The following is a 24285-nucleotide window of genomic DNA, read 5'->3' on the forward strand; positions in this document are numbered from 1 at the left end:
AGGGCACTTTGATGTCAGTTAAACATTCTTTTAAGAGCTTAAGATAATGTTGTGTATTATTTTATACAAAATTATTCCCATTTGAGTTCATTTTATGCAAACTATATACACTTCTCACAGGTGTTTGGAGGAAAATGATGGCATTATCCTAATTCTAGTAAAATATCAAGTTCCACAAGAAGAAACTCAAAGTCGTTCTCTGCCGACAGCCATGTAAGCCAACGGCCATTTTGCAAAGTTGCAATCTCACTTCCCCAAATGACGACTGTAAAACCAGAACTTGACTTCAAGTACCGGGTATGTGCAGCTGCGGCGGCACTGAAGGTGGAGAACCTCCTTCTTCTCACCACCTGCTCTGGAGACTGCTCCGTGGCCAAGTGGGGACCAGCCAGCCCAACACAGCATGCGAGAGCTCTCCTGAGCACATCACCAACACCAGCTGCTGCCAGGAAATAAGAGAAACATTTTTTCTGAAACCGGGAAGCTTTTTTAGAGGAAGATGGAGAACCCACTTCTCTTATTCCCCCAACTAAACATTTCTGCTTCAAAGGATAAAGCCTATTACAAAATCATGAAACCTGCAATTAAAGAAGAGCCACATAAATCAGGCAAGCCTGGGTAAGTTTAAGGTCATGCTGACACTCGGAGTGTGCTGTTTACATAGAGAAATCTTTTAACATAGTTTGTGGGTATGAATTTAGGGGATGTATCATTTTATTTTTGACTGATATATATGAAAACTCTTGAACTACAAGCCTGGGAATTGTATAAATAAAATATTAATTCATCACAGAAATATTTTTAAAGAACAAAACCCCAAATCAAATAATAGACTAAGAAAATAGGAAAGGGAGGTTTCAAGAAGTTCTGGGAAAGGCTTCTTTAAAGCCTGAATATGATCTGAGAAAGTTTCTTTTTAAAAATTTCAAAAGACAGGAAGCAATACTTCCTTTTTCTTTGCGGAACATTAAAAGTAAAAGAATCTGAGCCAACTGTTTATGTTCTCTAATGTGAAATTTCACCCCTTTATCTTTAAAGCAACTGAAAAAGATACTGAAAATGAAAATATTTCTTTTTCTCTTTGCCAGCACTTCCTATGTAAATTCGTGCTAAGCTATAAAGAAAATAATCATTAATATGACTAATAAATGCAGGAGAAGTGGCATCAGCATTACTGTAAGTGAACATAGGGGGATCTATGATGCAGAAGCAGAGATATTAGTCAAAGGAAGTGTTTGGGAAAAAACCAAACCCACAACTTCCAACAAGGTTGCTCTTAAAGCTGCCCTAATTCTGTTGCAGAGCTAAGCAGAAGAGAAACAGGCTGAGCCTTCTCCTGCAGAAATCTGAATTCCATGAAGGTGATCATCCTGGTAAACCTGGAAACTTGACAAAAGCAGCAAGGTAAGCATTGTAAAAGACGGAGTCATGGGGATTCCTTTCAGGAAGTGCCTGTGTGACTCAGAACATTTCCTGCATTTGTGTGCGTGCATTCAGATGTGGCAGAGAATAACGCTTTCAAGATCTATTTAATTTAAAAGCTAACAATCAAACCCAAGCATACAAACACTATAGAATTGACTGATATGCATCGAGGTAACTCACCAATAGTGTTCTCACACAATGAAGCATGGACTATTCCCCATACGCTTGCAGAGACATTTAAAACTTCACTCATGGCAACGGTATTTTTATTAGTTCACTGACTATATTGAGCAAGCATCAAATCAGAAATGCAGGTGACAAATTACTGCTTCTGAGGAAATCACACAGCTCCTTGGAAAGCAGGTTTTCCAAATAATTCAGTGATGTACAAACGCCAGATGCAAGTCAAATAATGAATGCATAGTTCCTCAATAATTACAGTAATTGTTTGAACACCCTTGTCTTCAAAATTCAGATACTGATGTTTAAACACTGTTGTAATATTGTCCCTGTTATACTATTTCTCATGAAAATGCCAGGTTAAATCTTAGTTTTGTTGACTTTACTAAGAGCTTAGTTCCTGACTTCAGTGGGGTACCAGGATCTCACTGATACATTAAGAATTGCAGTTTGTAGGTCGTGACGGAAAAGAAGGAACGCATGAAGTACTGCAACTCCATGGCTGAAAAGATTTGCTGCGCCTTTCTTTCCATCACTTCAGAACACTTCAGTGTTTTCCATGCTCTTTTGTCCTCTTAAGCTTGATGAACCTTGTTTAAGCAGTTACCATCTTTGGGACCAAGAGGCCTGCTGTGACCAGAACTGCTTCTACAACCCCTTACTATATAATAATTGTGAACACATGGTAGAAGTTGCACAAAGACCCAAACTCTGTTTCTAGAGCCCATTAAAAAGTTGCTGAGAAATGGATATCTAAACACTTGCACCTGTGCATCTGGAAAATTAGGTAATGTTTGTTGCTCACATGTCCAAATATCACATCCATCCAAATAACAGAATGATGTATTCATGATCTGGAAGACTTTTCACTCCACACTCATAGGTGGTTTCATGACTTTTCTTTCTTTCTTTCTTGTTTTGCTGCTGGCAGTAGTCTTAATTCAATGGTTTTACATTCATTCAGAAATACCAGTCCTTGCAATGATGAACAAAAGGTAAAACAATGCTTAGAACATCATTTTTCTGTGTCTCGGTTGTCAAAGTGTAAAACCACGCTATGATCTGAACAGAGAAAGCACAGCCTCCATTTCACCTGTATGCAGACAGTATTACCCTGATTACCCTTGGGTATTTCATACAAAGTACTGTTCTTCTCTATTATTATATATATAGTTTATATACATAGAGAGAGATGAAGATTATTTTCAGTGGAAAAGAAAATGGAAAAAAGGCAAATTACCTTTTTCAAATAATAAAGTGAAATAATAGTTTGGGATTTAGAATTTCAGCAATTTACTTAGTTTTTATGGTTTCCATTCTTCACAGAGATATTAACATAAATAGAAACAGAACTGAACCAAACAATGCAGATGGACAGTGTGGTGATAGTGGAAATGCCTATGACCTGTTACATACGTGAGTTTCTTCTCACCTTTAGAAAGTGGCAAAGCTGAATAAATCTTGTTTTCTGTCTATTATTGCAGCAACTCATTGCTGCACCCAGGTCTCGGGAATCTGTGAAGCTACTGGCTTGATGTAGTTTTTGAAGGAAAATCAGAAATTCACACTAGGAGTTTCCAAACCCAGCAAAGAACCTCTCCAGCATTCTGTGCAATTGTGGACTGTGTGTGTTGTGTAAAGCCACCAGGGTTTCTCTTTCACTGTGACCAAGTTAATTTCTGTAGCTATAGGAACCCACTGTTCTAAGACTTACAAGGGCACACAGTTCAGAGAACTGCACTTTTTTGTACTTCTCATAACTCAAAAAATTGTGTAAGGGAGTGAGGTCTCATTTTCCTCAGGTTCAGAATCCCCCTATTTTACTGGCCTACATTCATTTCTTGAATTTCAGTTCTCCAGCTTTTGTACCTCTCAAGAACTGTTTGTCTCTCCCTAGTTAAGAATTTCATTCCTCTAAGCAATGACTTCAGCTAGGAGACATGTGACACCTATTACAAAAAATAATCGTTCTTTAAGTTTTGTGCAAAACCAAGATCATTACTGGCTTAAATTCCTTCCCAAAGCAATTGGAATTTCCTTTCATCTGAACTTCATGTGCCTACAGATTTTGCTAAGAGAAGCCATACCATGTGAACTGGGCAATAGAACAGCAAGCCTCTGTGCAGAAATGGGAGCCATACTGAAAAATTGTTCAGTCCATAAGAAGTTGTTCTAACCAACTAACTCTGGACAAGTTGCTTATTGATACTTTCAGCGTACTGTGCATTGCCCTCAAATGAAAATGATTCTAAATATTAGTACTCATAAAGCACACGTTAAAAATAGATTTCACCTTCAGCCTTGGAACTTAAGTCCTAGCATGGTACAATACCTCTCCAAGCTTACTCCAGTTCTAGTCCACTAAAAAAATCCAAGTACTGTCCAGGTGTGCATTCAGGATTAACCTATACAAAACCAAAAAATATTTCTCCAAAATTGTATTTGTGTGAAAAAAGTAGGATGTTCTTTTTTCCTTTCGACATTGTTCTCTAGGGCAGAATATTTGAAAACAAAGTAAAATATGTGCAATTTGACATATTTGACAAAGAATATGTGGAGTTGTACAAATGGAGCACAGTGTCTCAGAATAACATGACATTTGAAATATGCTTGTGGTAAACAAACCAGGCTACGGGTGATATTACCCTATAAGACTATCACCTAAACCATATTGCTACAACATTGTCTTCAGGCTATAGAATTTCCCGTATTTCATTAAAAATAGACTGTGATAATGCAGCCTCAGACCGAGAGCATTGAAAACCACATCTCTGCAAGAGTATTTTTGAAGTTTAAGTAAGTGACTGATCTGGTTTCCCTTATGAGTTTTATCATACTGATCTATCTCAAGTCCCTTAAAGATTAGTAGCACGACTTTTTGTTTGTTTGTTTATTTTTAAATGGCAAAAAATGTACAAGTCTGCAAGAAAAATGTCAGGAAAAAAAAATTAAACCAAATGTTTCTGAAGTCCCTACGAGAATGAGCTCCTTTAGTAATGTGATCTAATCAAAGGCTTTGTGGAACAGTTCTGAGCATTAATGGTAACACAGATAACATTTTACAACAGCTTCATAAATACACAATATGTACAATTCTACAAAACCACTTTCTGTTTAAGCAGTGTGTCTCCTGGAGAAGCAGTGAAATGGGGAGAATCTTTTGACAAACTGCTTTCTGAGAAAGGTTAGTAGTTTTTTTCCTTTCCATGCAGACTGTTAAGGTGGAAAATTGATGAAAAATTATGGAAATTATGGAAAATTATAAAATCCAGTTGTGCTCTTATATAGACCTGGCAGTTACCTAAACTAAGTATGATGGGTCATTTATAGCAGCATGTGTTCTGCTCTCCTCATGTACTCAGGCTACAGCATGCTGTCAACTACCAAAAATAGTTGAAAATAGCTTTCAAGTTTCATATATTCTTGAACAAAGAAATATAACAGACAGCAAGAAGTTCCTTCAATAAACAGCAGAATTTCCTCTGAATATTGCTCAAATATTCCTGACTGCAAGACCAAATCTTATAAATGAAAATGTTCTGTGTACTTCAGAACAGACTCTGTCTCTTCTGATACAGTTTGTTTCTAAAAGAGTGATAAGATCAAAGCTGTCCTTCACTTGAAAGGGCCTGTTGCTTACATAATTGTCAAATGCACATACATCCCTCCTTCTATTGTGAAGGGACACACATATGATCCAGCTACAGTGCTGGACACGATGTGCTTTTCATATCTGTTCCTTGAACAGTTGACATCAATACAATCGCATTACTTCCACACAGATTATGCATGCTTGGGAAAGAAAATATCTTCAGCATAATAACAATAGGATAAAGCAAATTGTAACAATGCTAAAAGCCATTCATTTTAAATTGCTACTGGAGAACAGTATGAGCAAAGATTCAAACTGTGGTTTGGTGAACCTAAATTTATTTCAGCCTCGATAAAGTTCGTCACTTCCACAGACGTCCACATGTTTTGATTGCTTCTGTTTCTAAATTCACAAGATTTTGATAGTGGGTTTTTACAGATGCTGAGTATTCTGTAATGGGAGTTACAGCATTCAGGATCATAATGACAGAACTGCACTTATTTTAAAACCTTTTCTATTTCAAAATAATTATATATAATGTGATGTAATTCAAAGAGAGCAGAACCTCTTTTGTTGCTTTGCAGAGTGTGTAAGAGTAACTGCCTGATAAGGATATATTTTTTAATACAATTTAACATTCCCTTCTGTAGCTGGATTGGACGCCTTTACGAAGTTTCTGAAAACTGAGTTCAGTGAGGAGAACATCGAGTTCTGGATAGCTTGCGAGGATTACAAGAAAAGCAAAACTGCACATGAACTTTTGCCAAAAGCTAAGACCATTTATGAAACATTCATACAGAAGGATGCTCCAAAAGAGGTACAGTAAAAATGTTCTTCACTGTACACAGTATTTGACACAACTGCTGCTGCTTAAACCTGCTTTTAAGAAGCACATGCCCAGAAGCAGGGGTAAACAGCTAATCGTGTAGTCACTGACGTAAGAAGGCTGTATCTTAAATGCCAAAGCTCTGGAAGGAAATTTGGAAGCAACTGCCTAGATTATTCTTACTGTCCTCCACACCACTTTTGATACTGTACCCTCTTCTAAGTATAGAACATGAGTATAAATGTTATATCATAGGAATCAGAGATTCCTAAGGGACTATAAAGCCAACATAGATACATAAACATACAGGGTATATTTAAGGAAAAATGGTGATGTTAAATGTTAAAGCTGCCATGAGACATAACGGCTAGCATTTGTGAAAAAGTAACATGTCTCTATTTAAACAGAACAAAAGGCTTATTTTCTCCTTCTCTTAGACCAGTAATTATCTATGAAATTATTACATACCTCAGATATAGAAGCCTTTGTTTTAAATCAGCTAGAAGACTGAAAGAGACTGGAAGAAACCATTAAACATGTCCTTTAAAATAATAATTTTGTTTTAAGTATGGACTTTTCTTGATTGACCCACTTCCCCCTTGCTATAATTGCATATTTTTGTGTATTTTACTGCCAACACATACACAAAAATATGTTGATATGTCAATCCTCACCAACACTAAAGCCTTTTTATATTACCATAATAGTGCAAGCAAAAGGACTATTTTCCTGCTCTAGGGAGGAGATGAACAGGTCAGGAAATGGAACTCTAACTGAAATAAAAAACTGTCTCTTCAGTAGGTCTTTTGGACTTACAATTTCCTGTAATTCTATCAAATTTGAGCAAACGTCACTTGCCAAAGCTCCTTTTCCACTGTATTTTATTATTATTATTAGTCAGAATAGCAAAAGTTAAACACTAACTGCTCCTTGCCTGTAACAAGGATGAAAAGGATGTAATTCTCATTTTAAGAGAAGGATTGCAAAATGGTGCGATTTCCACCTGTAATACCCATAGATTACATTTAAGATTCAGATTGCTTTTCCTAGGAAATGCCCACTTTCAAAGACTTGTGTCTCTTTTTATGTCTTCCCCTGCTGCATGTCTTTGGGCTGGACCTTACACAAAAAGAAACCCACTGAATTGTTAAAGGTAGAGCCTGTCATTGCCAAACAGTCAATTTATTGAGTAGTTATGGGAGGGTATCAAGCACTGAGTCTGTCAATGCTTACGAGATTTATGTAAGTGAAAAGGTGAGCAGTAGGAAAGCGAGGGAGGGGACAGGGTGTGGATGTTCTACTTTGGACTAACAGTAACGTAACAATTTATCTGTCATACTTTCAATTTGGTGCATGTAGTGTGGGTGCTGGGGTTCACCTTCAGCAGTTGGCTTTGGTGAGACTTCTTTCCTTGGGGTCACCTGAGTCACTGACACCTGCCAACAGCACCTCATTCCAGACCACACAGCTCTGGAACTTGCGTCCTCTCTGATTAACTTCTTGTCCAGCAGAGCTCTTTTGCACACAACTTTCTGAGCATACAGTTTGATAGGATCATAAAATCTTAGGCTTGATGACTGGACCATTTGGTCATAATTAATTGTTCTTCAGTTCTTAGATCTAAACTATTTGTTCTAATCAGCTTTATAGAAATGACAGGTGTATCTCAGTGAGGGAAACACAGCATTTATAGAAGTCACTTTTTGGCTGGATAAACAATTTTAAAAATATATTCTATTATTCAGAACAGCATGCTTAACTCAGTGCCAGACATTTTAATAAAATTCTCATACTAATTAAATCTTCCCAGAATGAATGCATGGAATACATGATAATTTTGATATGCTTTTTCCTATCTAAAGCCTCCAGAAACACATTACCTTTTTTTTTTTTTTTTAAATATTTTACTTATTAAAGTTTTCTCACCTTCCTATTACCAAAACTCTAAATGGAAATCAGAAATGTTAAGTATTCACTAACATATTCTAATGAGACAAAGTCCTGCCTGAATCCTAAATGAGAACAGAGGGAGTTCAGTATTAGTCTGGTGTTGCAAAGCCTGACAGCTGCAGCTATTCCAAGATCACTATTAGAAAGTTACTTTTAGTCAAATGTCAGACTTTATCTTCTATTTTACCACTTTTCCATTGTACCAGTGACACATCATCAAGACTTTATGACAGGCATTACTGGACATGAACATACAAACTAATTCTGTGGTACTAATATCCCATTGTATTGGAGATGCAAGGTCCTCTTATCAGAAAAGACTTTAATCAAAGCACAGTATTATTGCTGTGGATAATAACACGCGGAATCCATAAATGTGTGTTAAAGAATACACTTTTCCCTATTCTCCAGGTGAATTTGGACTTTCAAACCAAAGAAGTCACAAGTCAGAATATTGAACAGCCCGTCATCACCACCTTTGATGCTGCACAAAACACAGTCTACAGGCTGATGGAACAAGACAGCTACCCACGCTTCCTAAGATCTGATCTTTATTTAAATTTGGTTAAGGGGAGAAATCCCAGTCGTCCAACCCTTAGGAGACGATCGCGGTCTTTTACTGTCAATGATTTCCAGGGTGTGCGACCAGACTTCATCATTTGGTGACAGACAGACTCAGCCCTCATAAATTCTAGCTACTAGAGCAAATCATATGTGTTTTAAAAGCCAAGTCCTTAGCGGGTATAAATGGGTGGAAAACAAAGTCACATGCACTTATACCAGGTCAGAGTTCTGTAGCCAGTGATTAATTTCTTTTATTGTAGACAAGCAAGCAACATATTTACAAGATGTCTCGTATAAAGTTCTCATATGGTATATATATATATATATATATATATATTTTTTTTTTTTTTTAAACTCAAGAAAGAGCTGTAATCATATTTGCAGGAAAAAAATTAGGGTTTCTGGCATAAAAATGTTGTACAAGATACCTCTTTATATTATCCACTGTGTATACTGAGACTGTATTATTTAGCACAGAGTTTCATCACAGTTAGAATTCATATACCTGGCCTTCGCACATATTTATGTTTCTGCAATACTTCCTACACTAAACACAGAGTATTTGTGGTATTTTCTCCTGCTACAAAACAAATGGGAACATTACTAGGTATAATGTTACATGGATTTTAACTATAGCCATAATTTGAATTTAGCTTTTACGTATCTTAAGAAGAACATAAGAATACCTATTTAATTTTTTGGGGCACATTTTGTACTTATTATATGTGTCTGTTTTCTGTATTTAACTTATGCTGAATAGGTTAGCTTTGCCATCAAATACTTGTATTCTATTTTTTTTGCAAACAAATGAGCGGCAGCAAAGGGCCGAGAATGTTATTTTAACACAATCTGTGTCATTAAATATCAGGTCGTTTATTTATATATATATATATATATATATATACATACAAATATTTTCACTTCTAAGTATTCATGGTATACCAACTTCGTTACTAAACTTTGTTCTAGGTTTTTTCTGTCTTTTATTTTGGAAAAGAATCTGAAAATTAACAGCTCTTGGACTCAGGTAGAATAACCTTCAGTTCTACTGATCACTAATATACTCTCTGTAGTTACAGAGGAGGAAGAAGAAATCTCTCCTTTTATTTCTTTACTGTTAAAGTCACATGTATCCTTTTCATAGTGAGTACATGCAGTTATCCTGCCCTGCTCTTTCAGAATTGATGTAGACATATCTTGAAGCACGGGGCGATTCTTAAAATCTTAAGCATTCGTTCAGTTTAGCAAGTGACTGCAGGATTTAGTCGTAACTATGACTTGTATATTCAGTCGCTTTGCATGTAATTTAAGCTTTCTCCCTTTTCAGTAGTAAGTGGTCAAAGTGAAGAGGTGCAGTTCCCAAGGATGGGACTTCATGCTCATTACTGATCCAACGCAAATCTGAGGGTTTCTGTGCCTGCTTTCCTAACTTTCAATATATCTGAGGTGATCTACATAAAAAGTTTTCAGGGTTCACTTTGTAACTAGCACATCGATGAGCAAAACATGAAGGCTTCAGTTCACATAAAACTCAACTTTAGCCACAGTCATCGCCACATCAATCACCGCAAAGGAACCTCAGAGATCAGAACTCACCAGAGAATGCTGCTGAGCACCATGGCCTGGGAACCATCCCCAAACTCTACCTGTGGAACAGACAGGAAACACACTTGTCATTGTGAGTCTGGTATGATCCTCGCTAGTTTATTCCATTCCCTTCCCCTGGACCCAAAACTCTTGGCACGTACTGTTTCTAAGCGTAAAAGTGGTCAGAACCTGGGCACAGTGATTTGGATATAAATAAAACGATTTTAGTAAGGTTGATACTGCATTTCGGTCATCTTTAGCCATATTAAAACACAGTTTTGAAGCTTGTCAGCCTCCATTTTTTAAAAAACTGTTTATGCTCATGTTGTCATTGTCACAGATGTCACATGAATGAGTGAATGCAGTGAAAGGCAACTTTCTAACCAAATTTCATGGCTTAAGTAAGTGTATTTTTCTGGACAGATTATTTACCCGTGTTCTTTGACTGCTACTCCATTAAACATGAATAATTTCTGCCAGAAGCAATCCTGTTTCTGATTAAAGAATCTCTAATACCACCAACGATGTCTGGATGCCAGAGTTCTCAGATATTTAAAATATGCATGTTCCTATGTTTTGTATCACCAGCTTTGTTAGAGAAAGACAACGGATTCGAGAACTTGAGCATTAACAGTGGGTCTGTTGCAATGCAGGCGTAAAACCTACATATCTGCAGCTAGATTCACCCCGGTGTGATTATTTTCCTTCATACCAGCTGAGAATCTGCACTTTCACTCTTGTCATGGATGAAATAAATGAAAAAATGTGTATATTTCATACTGTTCCAAAATCCAAACAAATGACAAATATAGTATCTTGAGTAAGACTTTTTCTTCTTCACCAAAAAAAGCCATTAGTCAAAAGTGTCTGCAATGATAAATATAAGTCAGCAGGCGCCCTTTGTTTCATTTCACAGACACATGGAAAATTTTGCTTATCTCCAGGGAGGCCTTCCTCAAAACCAGTCTGTAGCACTGACAGTGCTAGTCCCTCTGAGGAGTTTCATAATGAAAACAAACAAGATACTCCTGGTAGCTATTTATGAATGCATGTTTTTCAAAGATAATTACGAACCATAGCTGAATTTACAGCAGACTAATGCCATGGGAACTACTGTAAGAAAAAAGTCAAGATAAATTCAGAGAAAGGAAGGCAAAGGGTAGGAAGATAAATGAAAATGACATAATTATCTGGCAAAGTTTTTTTCTAGAAGAGACTCCTTCTAGTGAGAGAAAATGAGTGCTCTGCTGTAGTTCTGTAAGATGAACTAAGCATCGATTTAGTACAAGTCTGTGATGCTGTTCCAGGACTGAGCTAGACAGGATTGATCAGACTAAGGGCTAGCCCTGCAAAGCTGTATTTATAGTATAAACCTTAGAGGAGTGCCAGAGAACCTAGTCAGGTTTCTCTAGTTTTGGCAGAATAAATGTATCAATACCATAAATCCTGTAGTTTAGCTGACCTAATGCAAATAATACAGGTACAAACACTATTGGAGAAGTATTTTTATTGAGGATTATTTTATGTAGTAGCTTTTCAGATTTGTATGTACCATTCAGCATTCAGTAAGAGAACTCAAAATACTCAGCTTTAAATTAGCTGAATTTTTACCTGCTATTAATATTTAATTTAAGGGAGATGAAAATACACTTATATGCATATCTTCTTCAGCTTTTGGGATTTGTTACCATGCAAAAGAGAACTTTTTTTTTTTTTTTTTTTTTTTCTGAACGGACAAGAAACAAGGAGTGAAATCTAAGATACATAATCTCAAAGAAAAAGATGGATCTCTGTCTTCCACTAATGTAGGTGATCAGTAATATGGCTCTTACGTGCCTCTACATGCTACAACTTACAAATGACTCACAAAAGGCAGATCATTTTTCTCTCCTTTTTGTCCCCAGCTGCTCAGCCTCCCTTAGTTAACTACCGCTTTCAATGCAGTTCCCTCTCCTTTCCGCACATACTGTCAAAAGACCTCAACTGGGAAAAAAAAATCGTGTGATTCATTTGCTCATAAACTTATGCCTTGCTCAGATGCCTGTCCTAGATCCCACTCTGTTTTTTGCATTTTAGTCAAATGCCTCAATCAAATGTCCTTTAAGCTCCTGTGGGGCTCTGTGCCAGAGATAAAAATATATTTCCTATACACACAGTACAGCTTGCTTCTGTTTTTACTTTTTTCTTGCTAAGGTCTTGTTGTCATCTCCCATTTTTTGTAGTCTCAAAAGTTCCCTCTGGTTTTATACCAAAGCTTTTCTCTCTCTTTGCCTAAATGGCATCTGTTTGTGTAAACTCCTTGTAAGTCTCCTTACAAGAGATAATCCAGACACCAAATTTATGATATAGCATCTATCTTTCCCTTCTCTATGAAACCAAATTAAAATTAACTAGTATGAAATATAATCCCATGGAAGTCAATTTAGAGTTTTCAAACAGGACAGAACATTAAGCTAAAGCCTAACAAGGATAAGCTTGAACTGTTGTTTCTCCACCATGCAATTTATTATTCTTTAGAAACTCTTTCTTCACAACTTTCCAGTTTTACATTTTCTGCAGTTAACGCTACTCCAGTTTTTCCTTGAGGAATAGAAGGCTTCTAAGGATTAAATCCTCATGTTTGGGACTCAGAGGAGGCTCTCCTACCTCATACACATGCTTTGCCCACGTTATTTGGGTGTGAGCACACTGGAGAAGTCAGAAGTGTGCTTCCAATAGTCCTTTACAAAAAGAGGCAACCAAGAACACATAGGTTTTCCCTTTCATTCAGTACCTGGCACTGCTTCGCTTGGGAGGGACCACCTGCAAGGCACTACTCAAGAGATGACTGATGGAAAGAATTATGGTTCAAGAGCATTCCGGGTTATAACACCTGCCTTTCGTATATTTTTTTATTGTGGTGCAATTTATACCTGTCTCCAAGGACAAGACCACAGTATGGTCCTATATGTCTGCACTATGCAGGCTTCTTATACCAACAGGAAGTTTTGTGAAATCTGATGCTGTGTAAATAACAGTGTATTAATCCAGGACACGAGCTGTGCCAAACACTCTACTAGTTAGCGCTAAATGAGAATCTTCAAGGTTGCATATTGCGAATTGTTTCCAGTTCTCTTCTAATGTAGGTTTGTGTTTTTATGGTACTTGGAAATCCTGTATACAAGGAGCCCAGAATGCTGTAAAACATTTTGACAAATTGTTCTCGAAATCAAAACATTTTACCTGAAGGGCATACTTTGCTTGGGTGGAAAATAACAGCTCATTTTCTTATGCAAAACAGCTCTGTGGCATACTGAAGACACACAGAGCTATTTATATGGAAAGAAAAATATTTTTGCGAGTTGACCATGCTGTGCAATGCTATTGGAAGGTAGGCATTTACATAGGGCTGTGATTAAAATGTATTTGCATCCCATATGACAGGCATTTCCATGTTACTAGGATGCCAGCAGATTATCTTGGCTTCTCCCAACATAAGAAATTCAGGTAAGTTCTGTTTGCTTGAATAGCTTGGACCAGCACAACATTAGCTTTTTTTCTGCTGAGGTCACACTATACAAAACAATACTGTTCAAGCAAACCCAGATATCGGATGGATTTCACAGAGGCCAAATGCTGAAGGGCAATAACATATTGAACCCAATCGAGGGGAAACACCAGCACAGCAAAACAGCTATTGGAGAGTGTGACCTTTTCTCAACATTGCACTTGGGTGAGTAGAAGGTAACACTTTTAAGAACAGACATAAATGAAAGTGATTTCTTGGGTTAATACATAAAGAGTTGGTTTATACTATCTATTGAGATTAGTATCTAGTTGTGGGTCAGAGAAACAAAAAATGGCATGCCTTATTTCCCTAAACAGCCAATAACTTTTCAAAAAGAATGATAACTCAGTGAAACTAATTTCTAAAGGTAGCTAAACAATAAAAAAATTAATATCATTAAAAAGTCAAGCAGTAAGCCTAAAATTCAGGAGATTTAAATATTTAATAAATCAGTAGTCCTTAGCAATTAATATTGGTAAAGAAGGAAACATTCAATCAACAGACCCACATTGCCTTTCCTACAGTTCTAGCTCTCCTATGGCCTATCAAACACAGGGGACTCAGAACAAAAGTCCATAGCACAGTCAGCAGAGTTACAGATATGTTAATCCAGAGGCTTCACAGATAAAGTTTTTAAAATACACTGAAATTAGCTGAGCAGATAAGGACCTGGAGCCACCGCAAAAGCCCAGTCTGGGTTATTAGTAAACTGCAACTGCAGACATCAGCAGTGTCAGCTGAATCCAGATTTCCAAAAGGTTTATACATAACTCAACGTGCAGTTTCCAGCCCATCTCTAGTCCATGTTAATATTCCCTTTCGTTTGCTTGATACTGTTTATTATTAATAGCTAAAAGATTTGCACAAGCAGCTGATGCTTCTGTTTAAAGACTAAGATCACTGTTTCTCCTTATGAATTTTCAGTAAAATATTAAAGTTTCTTTCCAGAAGTTATTAAGTTCCAAGCAGAGGAAGTATATGACAATACTACCGGCTACTTTTTATGGGAAGAGGTGATTGCATTACTTCGATTAGTGTACTTGTGATATTTGTACTGGGATATTAATAACAATCCTATTATCTGCTGTGTGCCAGAAATACAATCAACTTAGATAGACCAAGCAATCACTGAACAGAAAATCCCTCATAACTTCTTTGTGTTTTTGTGAATTGTGATCAATACTCCATAAAACACAAGCAGCAATCAGATTGCATCCATTTAGTTACTCTGTGCACTAGTCAGAATACTTCTGGGTTTTAGCATCCCTCTCTGGCTCCTAAAAATGGCTTAAAAATTTATATCAGCATTGAAAATATCAAAGAGAAAGTCATGTCTGTATCATTCAGACATAAGGCAACTAGATAGAAATTTCTAAAAAAATGCATCTGTTGCACTGTTCGGAACTCTTGTTTTAAATTAAAAATGTGTATCATAGATGATTAGGAAAAAAAATAGGCATAGATACTGTAATCCTTCCTTTCATAAATAGTCTTACAGGAGTTAATGGGACTATTCTATAACAAAAACTGTCTTACCTTTTCAAAATCATAAAACTAGTCAATTTGCAATCACAGTTCAAAGGTGGGTGAACAGTAGAATCATCAGGATTAGACACAGGTTAAACATCGAGAAATAAATGGAATCAAAGAATGATGTGTTGCTTAACTTGTTGTCATCTCTGTTCTCATAACTGGACTGATTTTACTGGCATTGCACTAAGAAAGCTGGACGAAATTTGCATCAGGCCTTTATCTGGAATTTTGTTACTTTGCTGAAAATTCAAAACCTATTTTGAACTGGTTCTAAAGCTTGGCCACTTCTCAGTGAGAACTTAGGGTACATAAAAGTAAAGCCCCTTCCTGAAAATACCAAGACATGTAAATTGCATGTACAGCTTTAAAGAACCTGCTGATTGCTACCTAAGAAGGTTAAGACCAGAAAATCAGAAACCAGAACACTGGAAAAAAAGTGCTACTTCAGAAGTAAGTAACAAAGAGACAGTCTTAGTGTTAGAAAATTCAAGTTGTAGCTATTTACATTCTGCCAGGCCAGAAACTCTTCAAATCAGTATTATTTGGATTTTGTACTATGTTTATCCTCTTTTATCAAGGCTCAAACCTGGGACTGAATCAGTCACCAAGTATTTAATGTAAATGCAGGTGCTGAAGGCTTTCTCTCCACCTGTAAGATGCTGAAGTTTAACTAGCAGCAATGCATGGAAAGCTTTTGGTCGTGTCTGGCACAATGTTACACAGTCTGCCATACGCATTCTGTGGAAATAAGAGAAAAATAACTGATAAAGAGAAATAAGAAGCACTGCAGACAATTGGGATGATAATTCATATTTCTCTCCTATTATGACTTTCAGAAGCAAGTGGATGCAAAGGTAAGAAATTGCAGAAAGGATTCATATTTTGCTGCCAGGAATCTTTTTTTTAGTATTATGTAGGACTGAAAGAGGTATCTTGGTTCATCATTTCTAGTTTCCTATTATCAACGGGAACTATTTATAATAATCTAATTCATAAATATACAAAGCTCTATCTTTGGAGTACAGAAGAGTAGAGAGGACAAAAATTCTACTGGAAGACAAAACATTTTTTCAGAAGTTTCCTTTTGATTTCCAGCCTAAATTTACTCACTGGATATTTAGACAGATTTGTTCTTTTACCAATATGATCCTCAAGCTAAAAGAATATTTTTTTTCCTCTGGTTACCCCTCTGTATTCAGAGAGCAATCATAGCTCCCTTTTGCTTTCATTTTACAGACAAATTGAAGTCTCTTATTTTTCTCCTGCAAGACAGTTTCATTCTCCCCATCATCCTAGTAACCTACCTCTATATCTGTTTCCCATCCCATTTCAACTTTCTGGACCCCTATTGACCAGATTCAGGTGTTTTTTTGTTTGTTTCATGTGGACTTCATCAAACAGTTTGGCCTGAAACTTATTTTACAGATCCACAAAAGCTGAGGATGAAGAACAACCCCCTAACATTGCTTAGGTCAAGATGTGGCATGTGGTGCTTGGCCTTTTTGTTCTCATCTTAGAACACAGACATACCTAAAATAAGAAAGGCTGTGTCCTCAGGCAGAAAGCAACTTTGCGTGCGATCATATAGGAAAAATCAATTGGGACCTAAATTCTTGAGGCTGCAGTACTTGGTGCAAAATATTTCAACTGAGAAGACAAAAATTCCTTATTCTGCAGCTTGGGACAGCTGGATCCCAGTTTCTGAATCACTGGAAGTTTATGTCAAGTGGAGACAGTGGGAAGCTGGAAGCTGAGCAGGGTGAGATTTGGAGAGAGGCAAGGAGCCTGTCACTGAGCCGGCTTGTTCAGGGACAGCAGGCAACAGACAAAGAAAGAAAAGAATGATGTGATTATCAAGACCAAAAGACAAAATTACATGAAAATGTTTTCAGGGCAGAGTAATACAAGTAGAAGATGGTACATCGAATGAAATATCAATAGGAGTAGAAGAAAAAAAAATAACTCAACTGAAAGTATTAAATACTGCACGATTCCATTATTTGTAACAGCATCAATGCGCAAATGACGGCCACCCCGACGCTCTCTGGTCCCTTTGTGCTAAGTCTTGTATGAATAATCAAAAGAGACTATGGGTCAAGGGCCTTAGACCTTCAAGATGTGTAAAGTGATGGATAAGCTTTGCAGATTTAATGAGAGCACATATTGATACTGAAGAATATTCTAGTTATGTGCACTAAACCTGTTGTTTTTTTTTTTTTTCCCACAGCCAGTAAGCCAAATGGTCACTGAGAAAAATCATAAGATGATTTGTTAAGATGTTGTTCAGAACAGAGATATTTGCATAGAAATTGTGATTAATTAAAATTACTTTTGGTAGATTAAGTTGGAATGGCCACTGTTAAAAAATGAGCCATGTTTCTGAAAGAGAAATAATTTTAAAGGAAGTCTTAAAAACACTTTGTCAATTTGCATTGTACTGTTTGGTTATTCACAGGCTAATTTTATTCTTCCAACTGTCACATTACCTTCAGCTGGAACATCAGTCAGAACAAGAGATCCTCTCCTACCTGTGACAGTCAGAGAGTGGAACAAAATTGCCAGTGAAGTGAGTTGCTGTTTATGGCTATTTTAACCACAGAAGGTTTATGGGATGGGATGGCCAACTTTTGAATAATCTAGATAGTTTTTCTTCTCCTTCCCCCTTTACAGTCACTATAATGATTTCGATTTTGTGTTATCAATTCTGCTTGCCATTCCCATTCAGGTAAATCCCGTGACATCAATGAGTTCATTCTCTGAGTGATCAGCAAATATTAAGTTAAATAATATTATCTGTGAGGAAAAGAAGCAGAACGAGGCTTATGCTGTCTATTTTATCCTGGTGTTTCACTAGTAAATACTCAATTAGCAACCTGAACATTTGTTATATGTTGGATAAAAATTTATTACAGTTACTAAAAGAAATTCTCTGCTGATTAATTTCATCAGCACACATCTCACGAAGTACCACATAGTGCTACATTCAGTTTTCATTTGTGTTTTCAATACAGACTGACCATATTTGCAGTCCAGTTTCCCTTATGTATGTGTGTATGTATACGCACAGATACACAACACTTTAATATTTTGTTTAAACATAATTTTGTGCAGTCCGGATACAAGCAAACTGACAGCTACAAAAAAAGTCCCTTGCTTGTTAAAGATGACAATGCCACAATCTATTGTAACAGTAGCTACAGTTACCTAATGTGGTCACACTATCATCTAATTTTTTGATAAATTTACAATTGGAAAATGCCATTAGTGGTGATGCTGACAAAAAACTGGAATACAGCTCTCAAACTAACCTGTGTATTTCAGAGCAGGGTTTTGACAGTCAAGCTCTCAGAGTCCCCTAAAGAATATATATATATACACACACACACATATATATACATATATAAAATTGTTTTTTTAACAGTCTAGGTTTTTTTTTTTTTCCTAAATTAAAAACCAACCAAACAAAACAAACCCCAGCCAACCAAACAAAAAAAACACACAAACACAAAACTCTGTAATATTTCATACAGAACTGTTTGGTCCATTTATCATAATCCAGAGCCTTTGAGCTCCTAAAATACCTATTTTTTACGTTAGTATATACAGTGGCAGAAAGTCAATAGTCAGCATAATGATCTTTTCATAGGTGAGATTTCAGGAACCTATTGATCAGACAGACAAAAATGCAGCAGACTTCACACGAAAGGTCCCTTTGAAACACTCTCGTGATGGATGGGCACCTGATCAGCATCCAGAATAAATACATGCTCTAGTACCCGCAGCCTGCAGGCAGAGCAGCCCTTGCAGGCAGGCGCTGTGCTTCAGCAGAGACTTTTCCATCCTCTTTTTCTCCCTCACCCCAATTTCCCACCCCCCGGTGTTGTCAGCAGCATCTACGGCTCATGATGCCGTGCTGAGCAAGGACAACCTGCTCCACGTTTAGTTAGGATGAACTAATGTCCTCCCCTAACGCACAAGGGAGAAAGGAGTTACATCCCTGAGTTTGCGTGACTGAAACCAGAGAGACCGACTGAGAAAAACCTTTCCATGCAGAATGACTAACTTCCACCAAGATTATGTTGTGTGGCTTTTTAAATGGGAACAGGGTCTGGTCAGAAAATAAGATTTCTCTTTCCATCAGACATCCTGGAATTTGTTTTGATTTTGCACCAAATGAGAGAGAAGATGCACAGAAATTATTCTAGAGCTGCCAAGATGTCAAGTGACTACTGTATTCACATAGAATTTAAACTTGGTTTCAAATCCCCCCTGTCTGTCATAACCTATACAAGATACATAACAAGACGATTAGAAAGTTTGTTTCCCCTCTCATTGTATGGTTAATACATCTCTACTATTTGTATAAAATGTAGCAGATTCAACAAAAACAACATGAGATAGAAATCTACTTAATTATTGCTTACCTCTCCAGATATTCTTGCATGTATTTTAGAGCTTACATGTCTCTTTATCTTATGTTAGATTTTAGTAGAATTAATGCATATTACTTTTTAAAATATAAATGCATAGATGGAATGAAGAACGTTTTAGTAGCATTTTGCATTTGTGAAAGATCTCCAAATAAAACAGTTCAAAGTGCAAGACCAGAGCAGAGTAATTGATTTTTTTTTTTTTTTCCCTCCCAATTTTGGATATAGGTTTTTTAAAAGGAGATAAAGAGACATGTAAGCTCTAGAATCTTGTACTGAGTCAGTTCTGGGTATGTAATAGGATATTAGCTCAACAAAATTCTTTTATGACCTGTCTATAGAGTTTACAGGAAGAAATTATTTACATTTGAAATTTCTAGCTCAAAAAATTTTGGATGAGGACATTCATAAGATTTGATTTTTTTTTTTCCAAAATTTTCTGAAAGAAAAAACAAACTATTTCAATAAAATTTCAGTTACAAACCACTAAACTGAGGTTTGTTGAAGAATTATGCTCCTTATTCTTGAAAAGAAATTCAGTACATGCTCTAGGACATTAATATACCTCCTATGCTTCTGTTATAGTTCAATGAATTGCAAGCAATGTTGTACTTTATGAGTCTATGTTGTTCTCTACACTCAAAAAAAAAAAAAAGCGCCACACTTTTTTGTTGACTTTCTGTTATTCAGTGCATGGGGTAGTGTGAATTACTCACCTGCTCCTCAAGGAGACAGCCAAATACTAGAGTAGCTACCATAGAATGCACAGGCCAGAGGTCACCATGTTATTTTTCAAGGACAGATGTTGTTTCCACAGGTCAGATGCTGAAGAAACAATGGCCTGGTCCATGTCTGTGGATACAGTACTAGCCAATAAAGGTAAGAATTAAAAAAAAAAAAAAAGTTTTTAAAGAACACGTGTAGACCCAATACACAAACGCTGCTGTCAGGTTTTCACACCGCTTTGCAGTCAACTCACACGTGCTTTGAAGCAGAGCAGCACTGCTGCTAAAGGCGTGGGAGCTGCTGTGCTGGAAAGCAGAGGGGCCACAGTTCTTCTAGCTGCAAACACAATAGAGCTTCTGGCCAATGCTTCAGGAACATTTAAGAAGGCAGAAGTGCTCTGAAACAGTTTAATTTTATTAAGATAATGGTTGTAAAACTCTCCATGCAATAGTTCTGTTTTTCCTGATTTATTTTTTAAAATAAAAACAACCACAAACCTTTTCTTAGGTATTCCTGTTACAAAGAAATATATATATTGTGATTATTTCTAAACCACCCAAAGTCACTCCTCTAAGAGATCCCATTCCTACTGACGTTAAGCCCCAAACCACGTGGAATGGTTAAAAATTTCCTTGCACCATTTTCCTGCTGGAACTCTGCGGCTGGGACCCTGCGGTGCCTCCGTGCTGTTTCTGCACAGTATTAATTTGATTGACACAACTAAATTTGGGTGCTGTCAGTTGTCTTTTCTAACAGCTTGTGATATGGATTAATTTTAAAATAAATTCTTCCAAACAAGATTTCCTTAGGTTTTGTTTGTTTTTCTCTTAAATGTGAACAAAAGTTGAACTAAGTAGTAGCAAAGAGTCCTTCTCTCCACTTAAGTCTTAATAATTACACTGTGTATTCTGCATATATACATCTACATAGTCTGCATTGTTCTTTCAAGTTTTCCTCCACCCATGATCTCCTGTATTTTTCCCCAGATGGCGTGGAAGCTTTTAGGACATTTTTGAAGTCAGAGTTCAGCGAGGAGAATGTGGAGTTCTGGCTGGCCTGTGAGGACTTCAAGAAAACCAAGTCCCCCACTAAGATTGCCTTAAAAGCCCAAAAGATTTATTCTGACTTTATACAAGCTGATGCTCCAAAGGAGGTAAACAGGTTTTTTTTGTGTATACTTTGGGTACTCACTAAGAATGGGCATCAATGGGAAAATTCAGATCCAAATTTCCTGAAGTGACAAAAAATGCAATTCAATGTGTCTGTGCTTCCATTTTCATGTAAATTATCTACCAGGTGGAAAACACTGCGTGGAACTCTGTGAGGCAAGCAAAGACATCTTATAGATAAATACAGTACTACAAATACATTCTTCATATAGGTCATGGGTTTATCTCACCTTCTGAAATTTCAAAGAAAACAGATGTCCAATATAATTTGTTTTCCTTAACCATTTTTCCAATGCAATAAGCACCATTTCCTCCATATTTTAGGTAACAGTATATTGGAATGTTAATGGCTGTATTTGTTCTTTTGCCGTGAATATCAAAATGCAAACTAAACTTGCAAAAATTTCCATCACAGCATTCAATTTTATAAATATTTTTAAAATGCTTACTGTGAAGAAACAAATGGCTAATTAGTCACTTTTATGCTGATGGTTTTGCCCTTGATAGTGAGAGTACTTTGAATGTCCCCATGTCTTACATATGATTGAAATCAATTTTATTGAAACAAAAAATCCTTACAAAATAGATAGGGTCAAACCTAAAACAATGCCAAGTATCTTCATTTCTAATTAACTCTTTGGTAATTGGTACTTCATGGGATTTGCTTGGGCAAAAAGATAAAATAATCAGAAGCAAGTTTTTTTTTGTTGTTTGTTTGTTGTGTTTATTTGTTTCAGTGATGCCATCTTTTTAAGAGCCAAAAAAATATTAAAATTCAGTATGCCAGAAAATGATAGGATAACTTTCATTCTCATTTGCATTAGCCAGGGTATTTGGAAAGAAATTCAAATGCTGATTGTGTCCTGTACACGAGCAGACCTCAGCTTTCCAAAAAATCAGACATTAATTTTATGCCTCCTTTCTTCTTACAGATTAATATTGACTTCCACACCAAAAACCACATTGCTCAGAATATGACTGAGCCCACCCTCAGCTGCTTTGATGATGCTCAGAGGTTAATCTATAGTCTGATGGCAAAGGACTCTTTTCCTAGGTTTTTAAGGTCAGAAGAGTACAAGGAACTAGTAAAGAAGCAACAGAATGGAAAACAGAAGAGATGGCTCCCATTTTTGTAAGAAAACAAATGTCAAAGACCTGAGGGATTATTAACTTGTAAATGTCTCATACTGCAAAACTCAGTACAATATAATATTAAAGTGATTGCACAAACCAGATCTAAGAATTACCTTTGCCAGCTTGTTTTTAAGTATAATATGCACTTGATAATTTCTAATAAAGTTGGTGGATAAATATTCAAGAAACAGGATGGAACATGCTAAGACATTTGAGCTACCTTTTTAGCAAAGTAGTTGGACATTGATAAGTTTTCCAGTGCATGCTTTATTTGTCAAACTGTTTTCACGTTTTTAAGCAGAATGTTGTGGTTTTCTGGTTTGCTGCTGTTTTTTCTTTAGGGGTATGGCCTCAAAACCAAATTTCTTTCAGGGAACTTGAATACATTTACTCATTAATTCATCATCTTGTTTGTAATAAAAATTAAAATTCTCTTTTAAGCATGTTTTATACCAATTCAAAACAGGAGAAGCAGAAATACAGTAGATAACATACTATGATAATATTTAATAAATAGGCAGCTGCTTTCCAACAAATGTTCCTGGCATTCAGAGCAAAATAATTTTTCATAATACAACTCTCTTCAATACGACTGTCTTCAATTTTCTTTGTGTTTATTTCATTTAAATTTTTATTGAAAAATATCATTTATTAATTGTGTAGGCATTTTGGAAAAAATGAGTAAATCTTCCTTTATACATTTTCAATTAATAATTCATTTTCCTTGCTTTTCCAAATGTATCAGTGATACTGTCCCCATGAGCTCATGAAGAAGTAATATCAATAATTATTAACATTTCTCAATTAAATACAGATAAGTGGAAAAGTAGGCATCAGAGAAGCAGTTTTAGGCAAGCAAGCATGTAAATCAGGTTTCAGTCACGGTGTTATTTTTCAAACAAGCAAGATGCAATAGGACTCTACTGCAATCTTCAGGTGTCTCCCAATACACACACTTTTTCATTGCTATTAGAGGATTTATTGTATATATTTAGGCAAAAGAGGAAACTGTGGCATACTACTGAAGAAAAAATATTTCAAACCATATGGAGCAGGAAGAATCTTTACCATGGAAGAGAAAAAATAACAGAAATCCCAAATACCCTGCCTTCGGTTATGTACTTAGGTTAATGCCCTGCCACAGCTTATATGTATGTAGGTAGGGTGTAAAATATCTATTCTTTGATACTCATCGTCTATTCTATCACCTACTTTTTCTTCTTGACGTCTGCATTTCTTTTTATTTTCTATCTTACCCAGCACTAATGGTTAACAGAGAAATGAACACATTGGCTGAGGTTGAGCTACAAGGAGGATGTGGGTTTGTTTTGCAGCCCCACAGCTGCCATCCATTTTGCAATGATATTTCAGTGGAAAACTGCAACTTCCTCCTGCAGCACAGCCACGATGTCCTTTCTGCACCAGGGGATTTCTGCTGGTTAAAGTCACAGTAAACTAAGCAATCAGGGTTGCTGAAATTATATCACTCAAAAATGTAGCAAGTCGTTTTCCTTTCTTACAAATCCAATTCTCATTTTCAGAAGAGAAAATTCGCACACGTAGGAAGAAGCGGGATCGTGTCACCTTTCTTAGTAGGGCAAGTAGAAAACCAAGAAGTTCTG

The 24285-nt window shown here is 36.4% G+C and overlaps 2 protein-coding genes across 5 annotated transcripts; both read left to right on the plus strand.

Annotated features, from left to right (window-relative positions):
- Positions 1 to 277: 277 nt before the first annotated feature.
- On the plus strand, positions 278 to 10411 carry RGS18 (regulator of G protein signaling 18). 3 transcript variants are annotated; one of them, XM_065842444.2, is made up of 6 exons: positions 278 to 618; positions 1303 to 1404; positions 2932 to 3021; positions 4728 to 4789; positions 5848 to 6014; positions 8385 to 10411. In XM_065842444.2, exons 1-6 carry the CDS (start codon positions 500 to 502, stop codon positions 8637 to 8639), a joined length of 795 nt encoding a protein of 264 aa, XP_065698516.2. In that variant the 5' UTR covers positions 278 to 499; the 3' UTR covers positions 8640 to 10411. The 3 variants fall into 3 exon arrangements, with proteins under 3 accessions (XP_065698516.2, XP_065698517.2, XP_065698518.2); XM_065842445.2 differs by lacking the exon at positions 2932 to 3021 and having other exon boundaries at positions 279 to 618; positions 4725 to 4789; XM_065842446.2 differs by lacking the exon at positions 2932 to 3021 and having other exon boundaries at positions 280 to 618.
- Positions 10412 to 13736: 3325 nt separating this feature from the next.
- On the plus strand, positions 13737 to 22665 carry RGS21 (regulator of G protein signaling 21). 2 transcript variants are annotated; one of them, XM_065842448.2, is made up of 3 exons: positions 13737 to 13836; positions 21347 to 21513; positions 22462 to 22665. In XM_065842448.2, the coding sequence occupies exons 1-3, from the start codon at positions 13737 to 13739 to the stop codon at positions 22663 to 22665; spliced, it is 471 nt and encodes a 156-aa protein (XP_065698520.2). The 2 variants fall into 2 exon arrangements, with proteins under 2 accessions (XP_065698520.2, XP_065698521.2); XM_065842449.2 differs by lacking the exon at positions 13737 to 13836 and adding an exon at positions 20444 to 20513.
- The last annotated feature ends 1620 nt before the right edge of the window (positions 22666 to 24285 follow it).

Source organism: Patagioenas fasciata, chromosome 6 (genome assembly GCF_037038585.1).
Source record: "Patagioenas fasciata isolate bPatFas1 chromosome 6, bPatFas1.hap1, whole genome shotgun sequence".
NCBI classification, from domain to species: domain Eukaryota; kingdom Metazoa; phylum Chordata; class Aves; order Columbiformes; family Columbidae; genus Patagioenas; species Patagioenas fasciata.

Excerpts from the sequence above, each read along its gene's own strand:
- RGS18 (XM_065842444.2), top strand. The coding sequence starts at position 500 with ATGGAGAACCCACTTCTCTTATTCCCCCAACTAAACATTTCTGCTTCA. Across the intron at positions 619-1,302 it reads CATAAATCAGGCAAGCCTGG|AGCTAAGCAGAAGAGAAACA; the intron begins GTAAGTTTAAGG and ends ATTCTGTTGCAG. Across the intron at positions 3,022-4,727 it reads GCCTATGACCTGTTACATAC|TGTGTCTCCTGGAGAAGCAG; the intron begins GTGAGTTTCTTC and ends CTGTTTAAGCAG.
- RGS21 (XM_065842448.2), top strand. The coding sequence starts at position 13,737 with ATGCTGAAGGGCAATAACATATTGAACCCAATCGAGGGGAAACACCAG. Across the intron at positions 13,837-21,346 it reads TTTCTCAACATTGCACTTGG|ATGGCGTGGAAGCTTTTAGG; the intron begins GTGAGTAGAAGG and ends ATTTTTCCCCAG. Across the intron at positions 21,514-22,461 it reads AAGCTGATGCTCCAAAGGAG|ATTAATATTGACTTCCACAC; the intron begins GTAAACAGGTTT and ends TTCTTCTTACAG.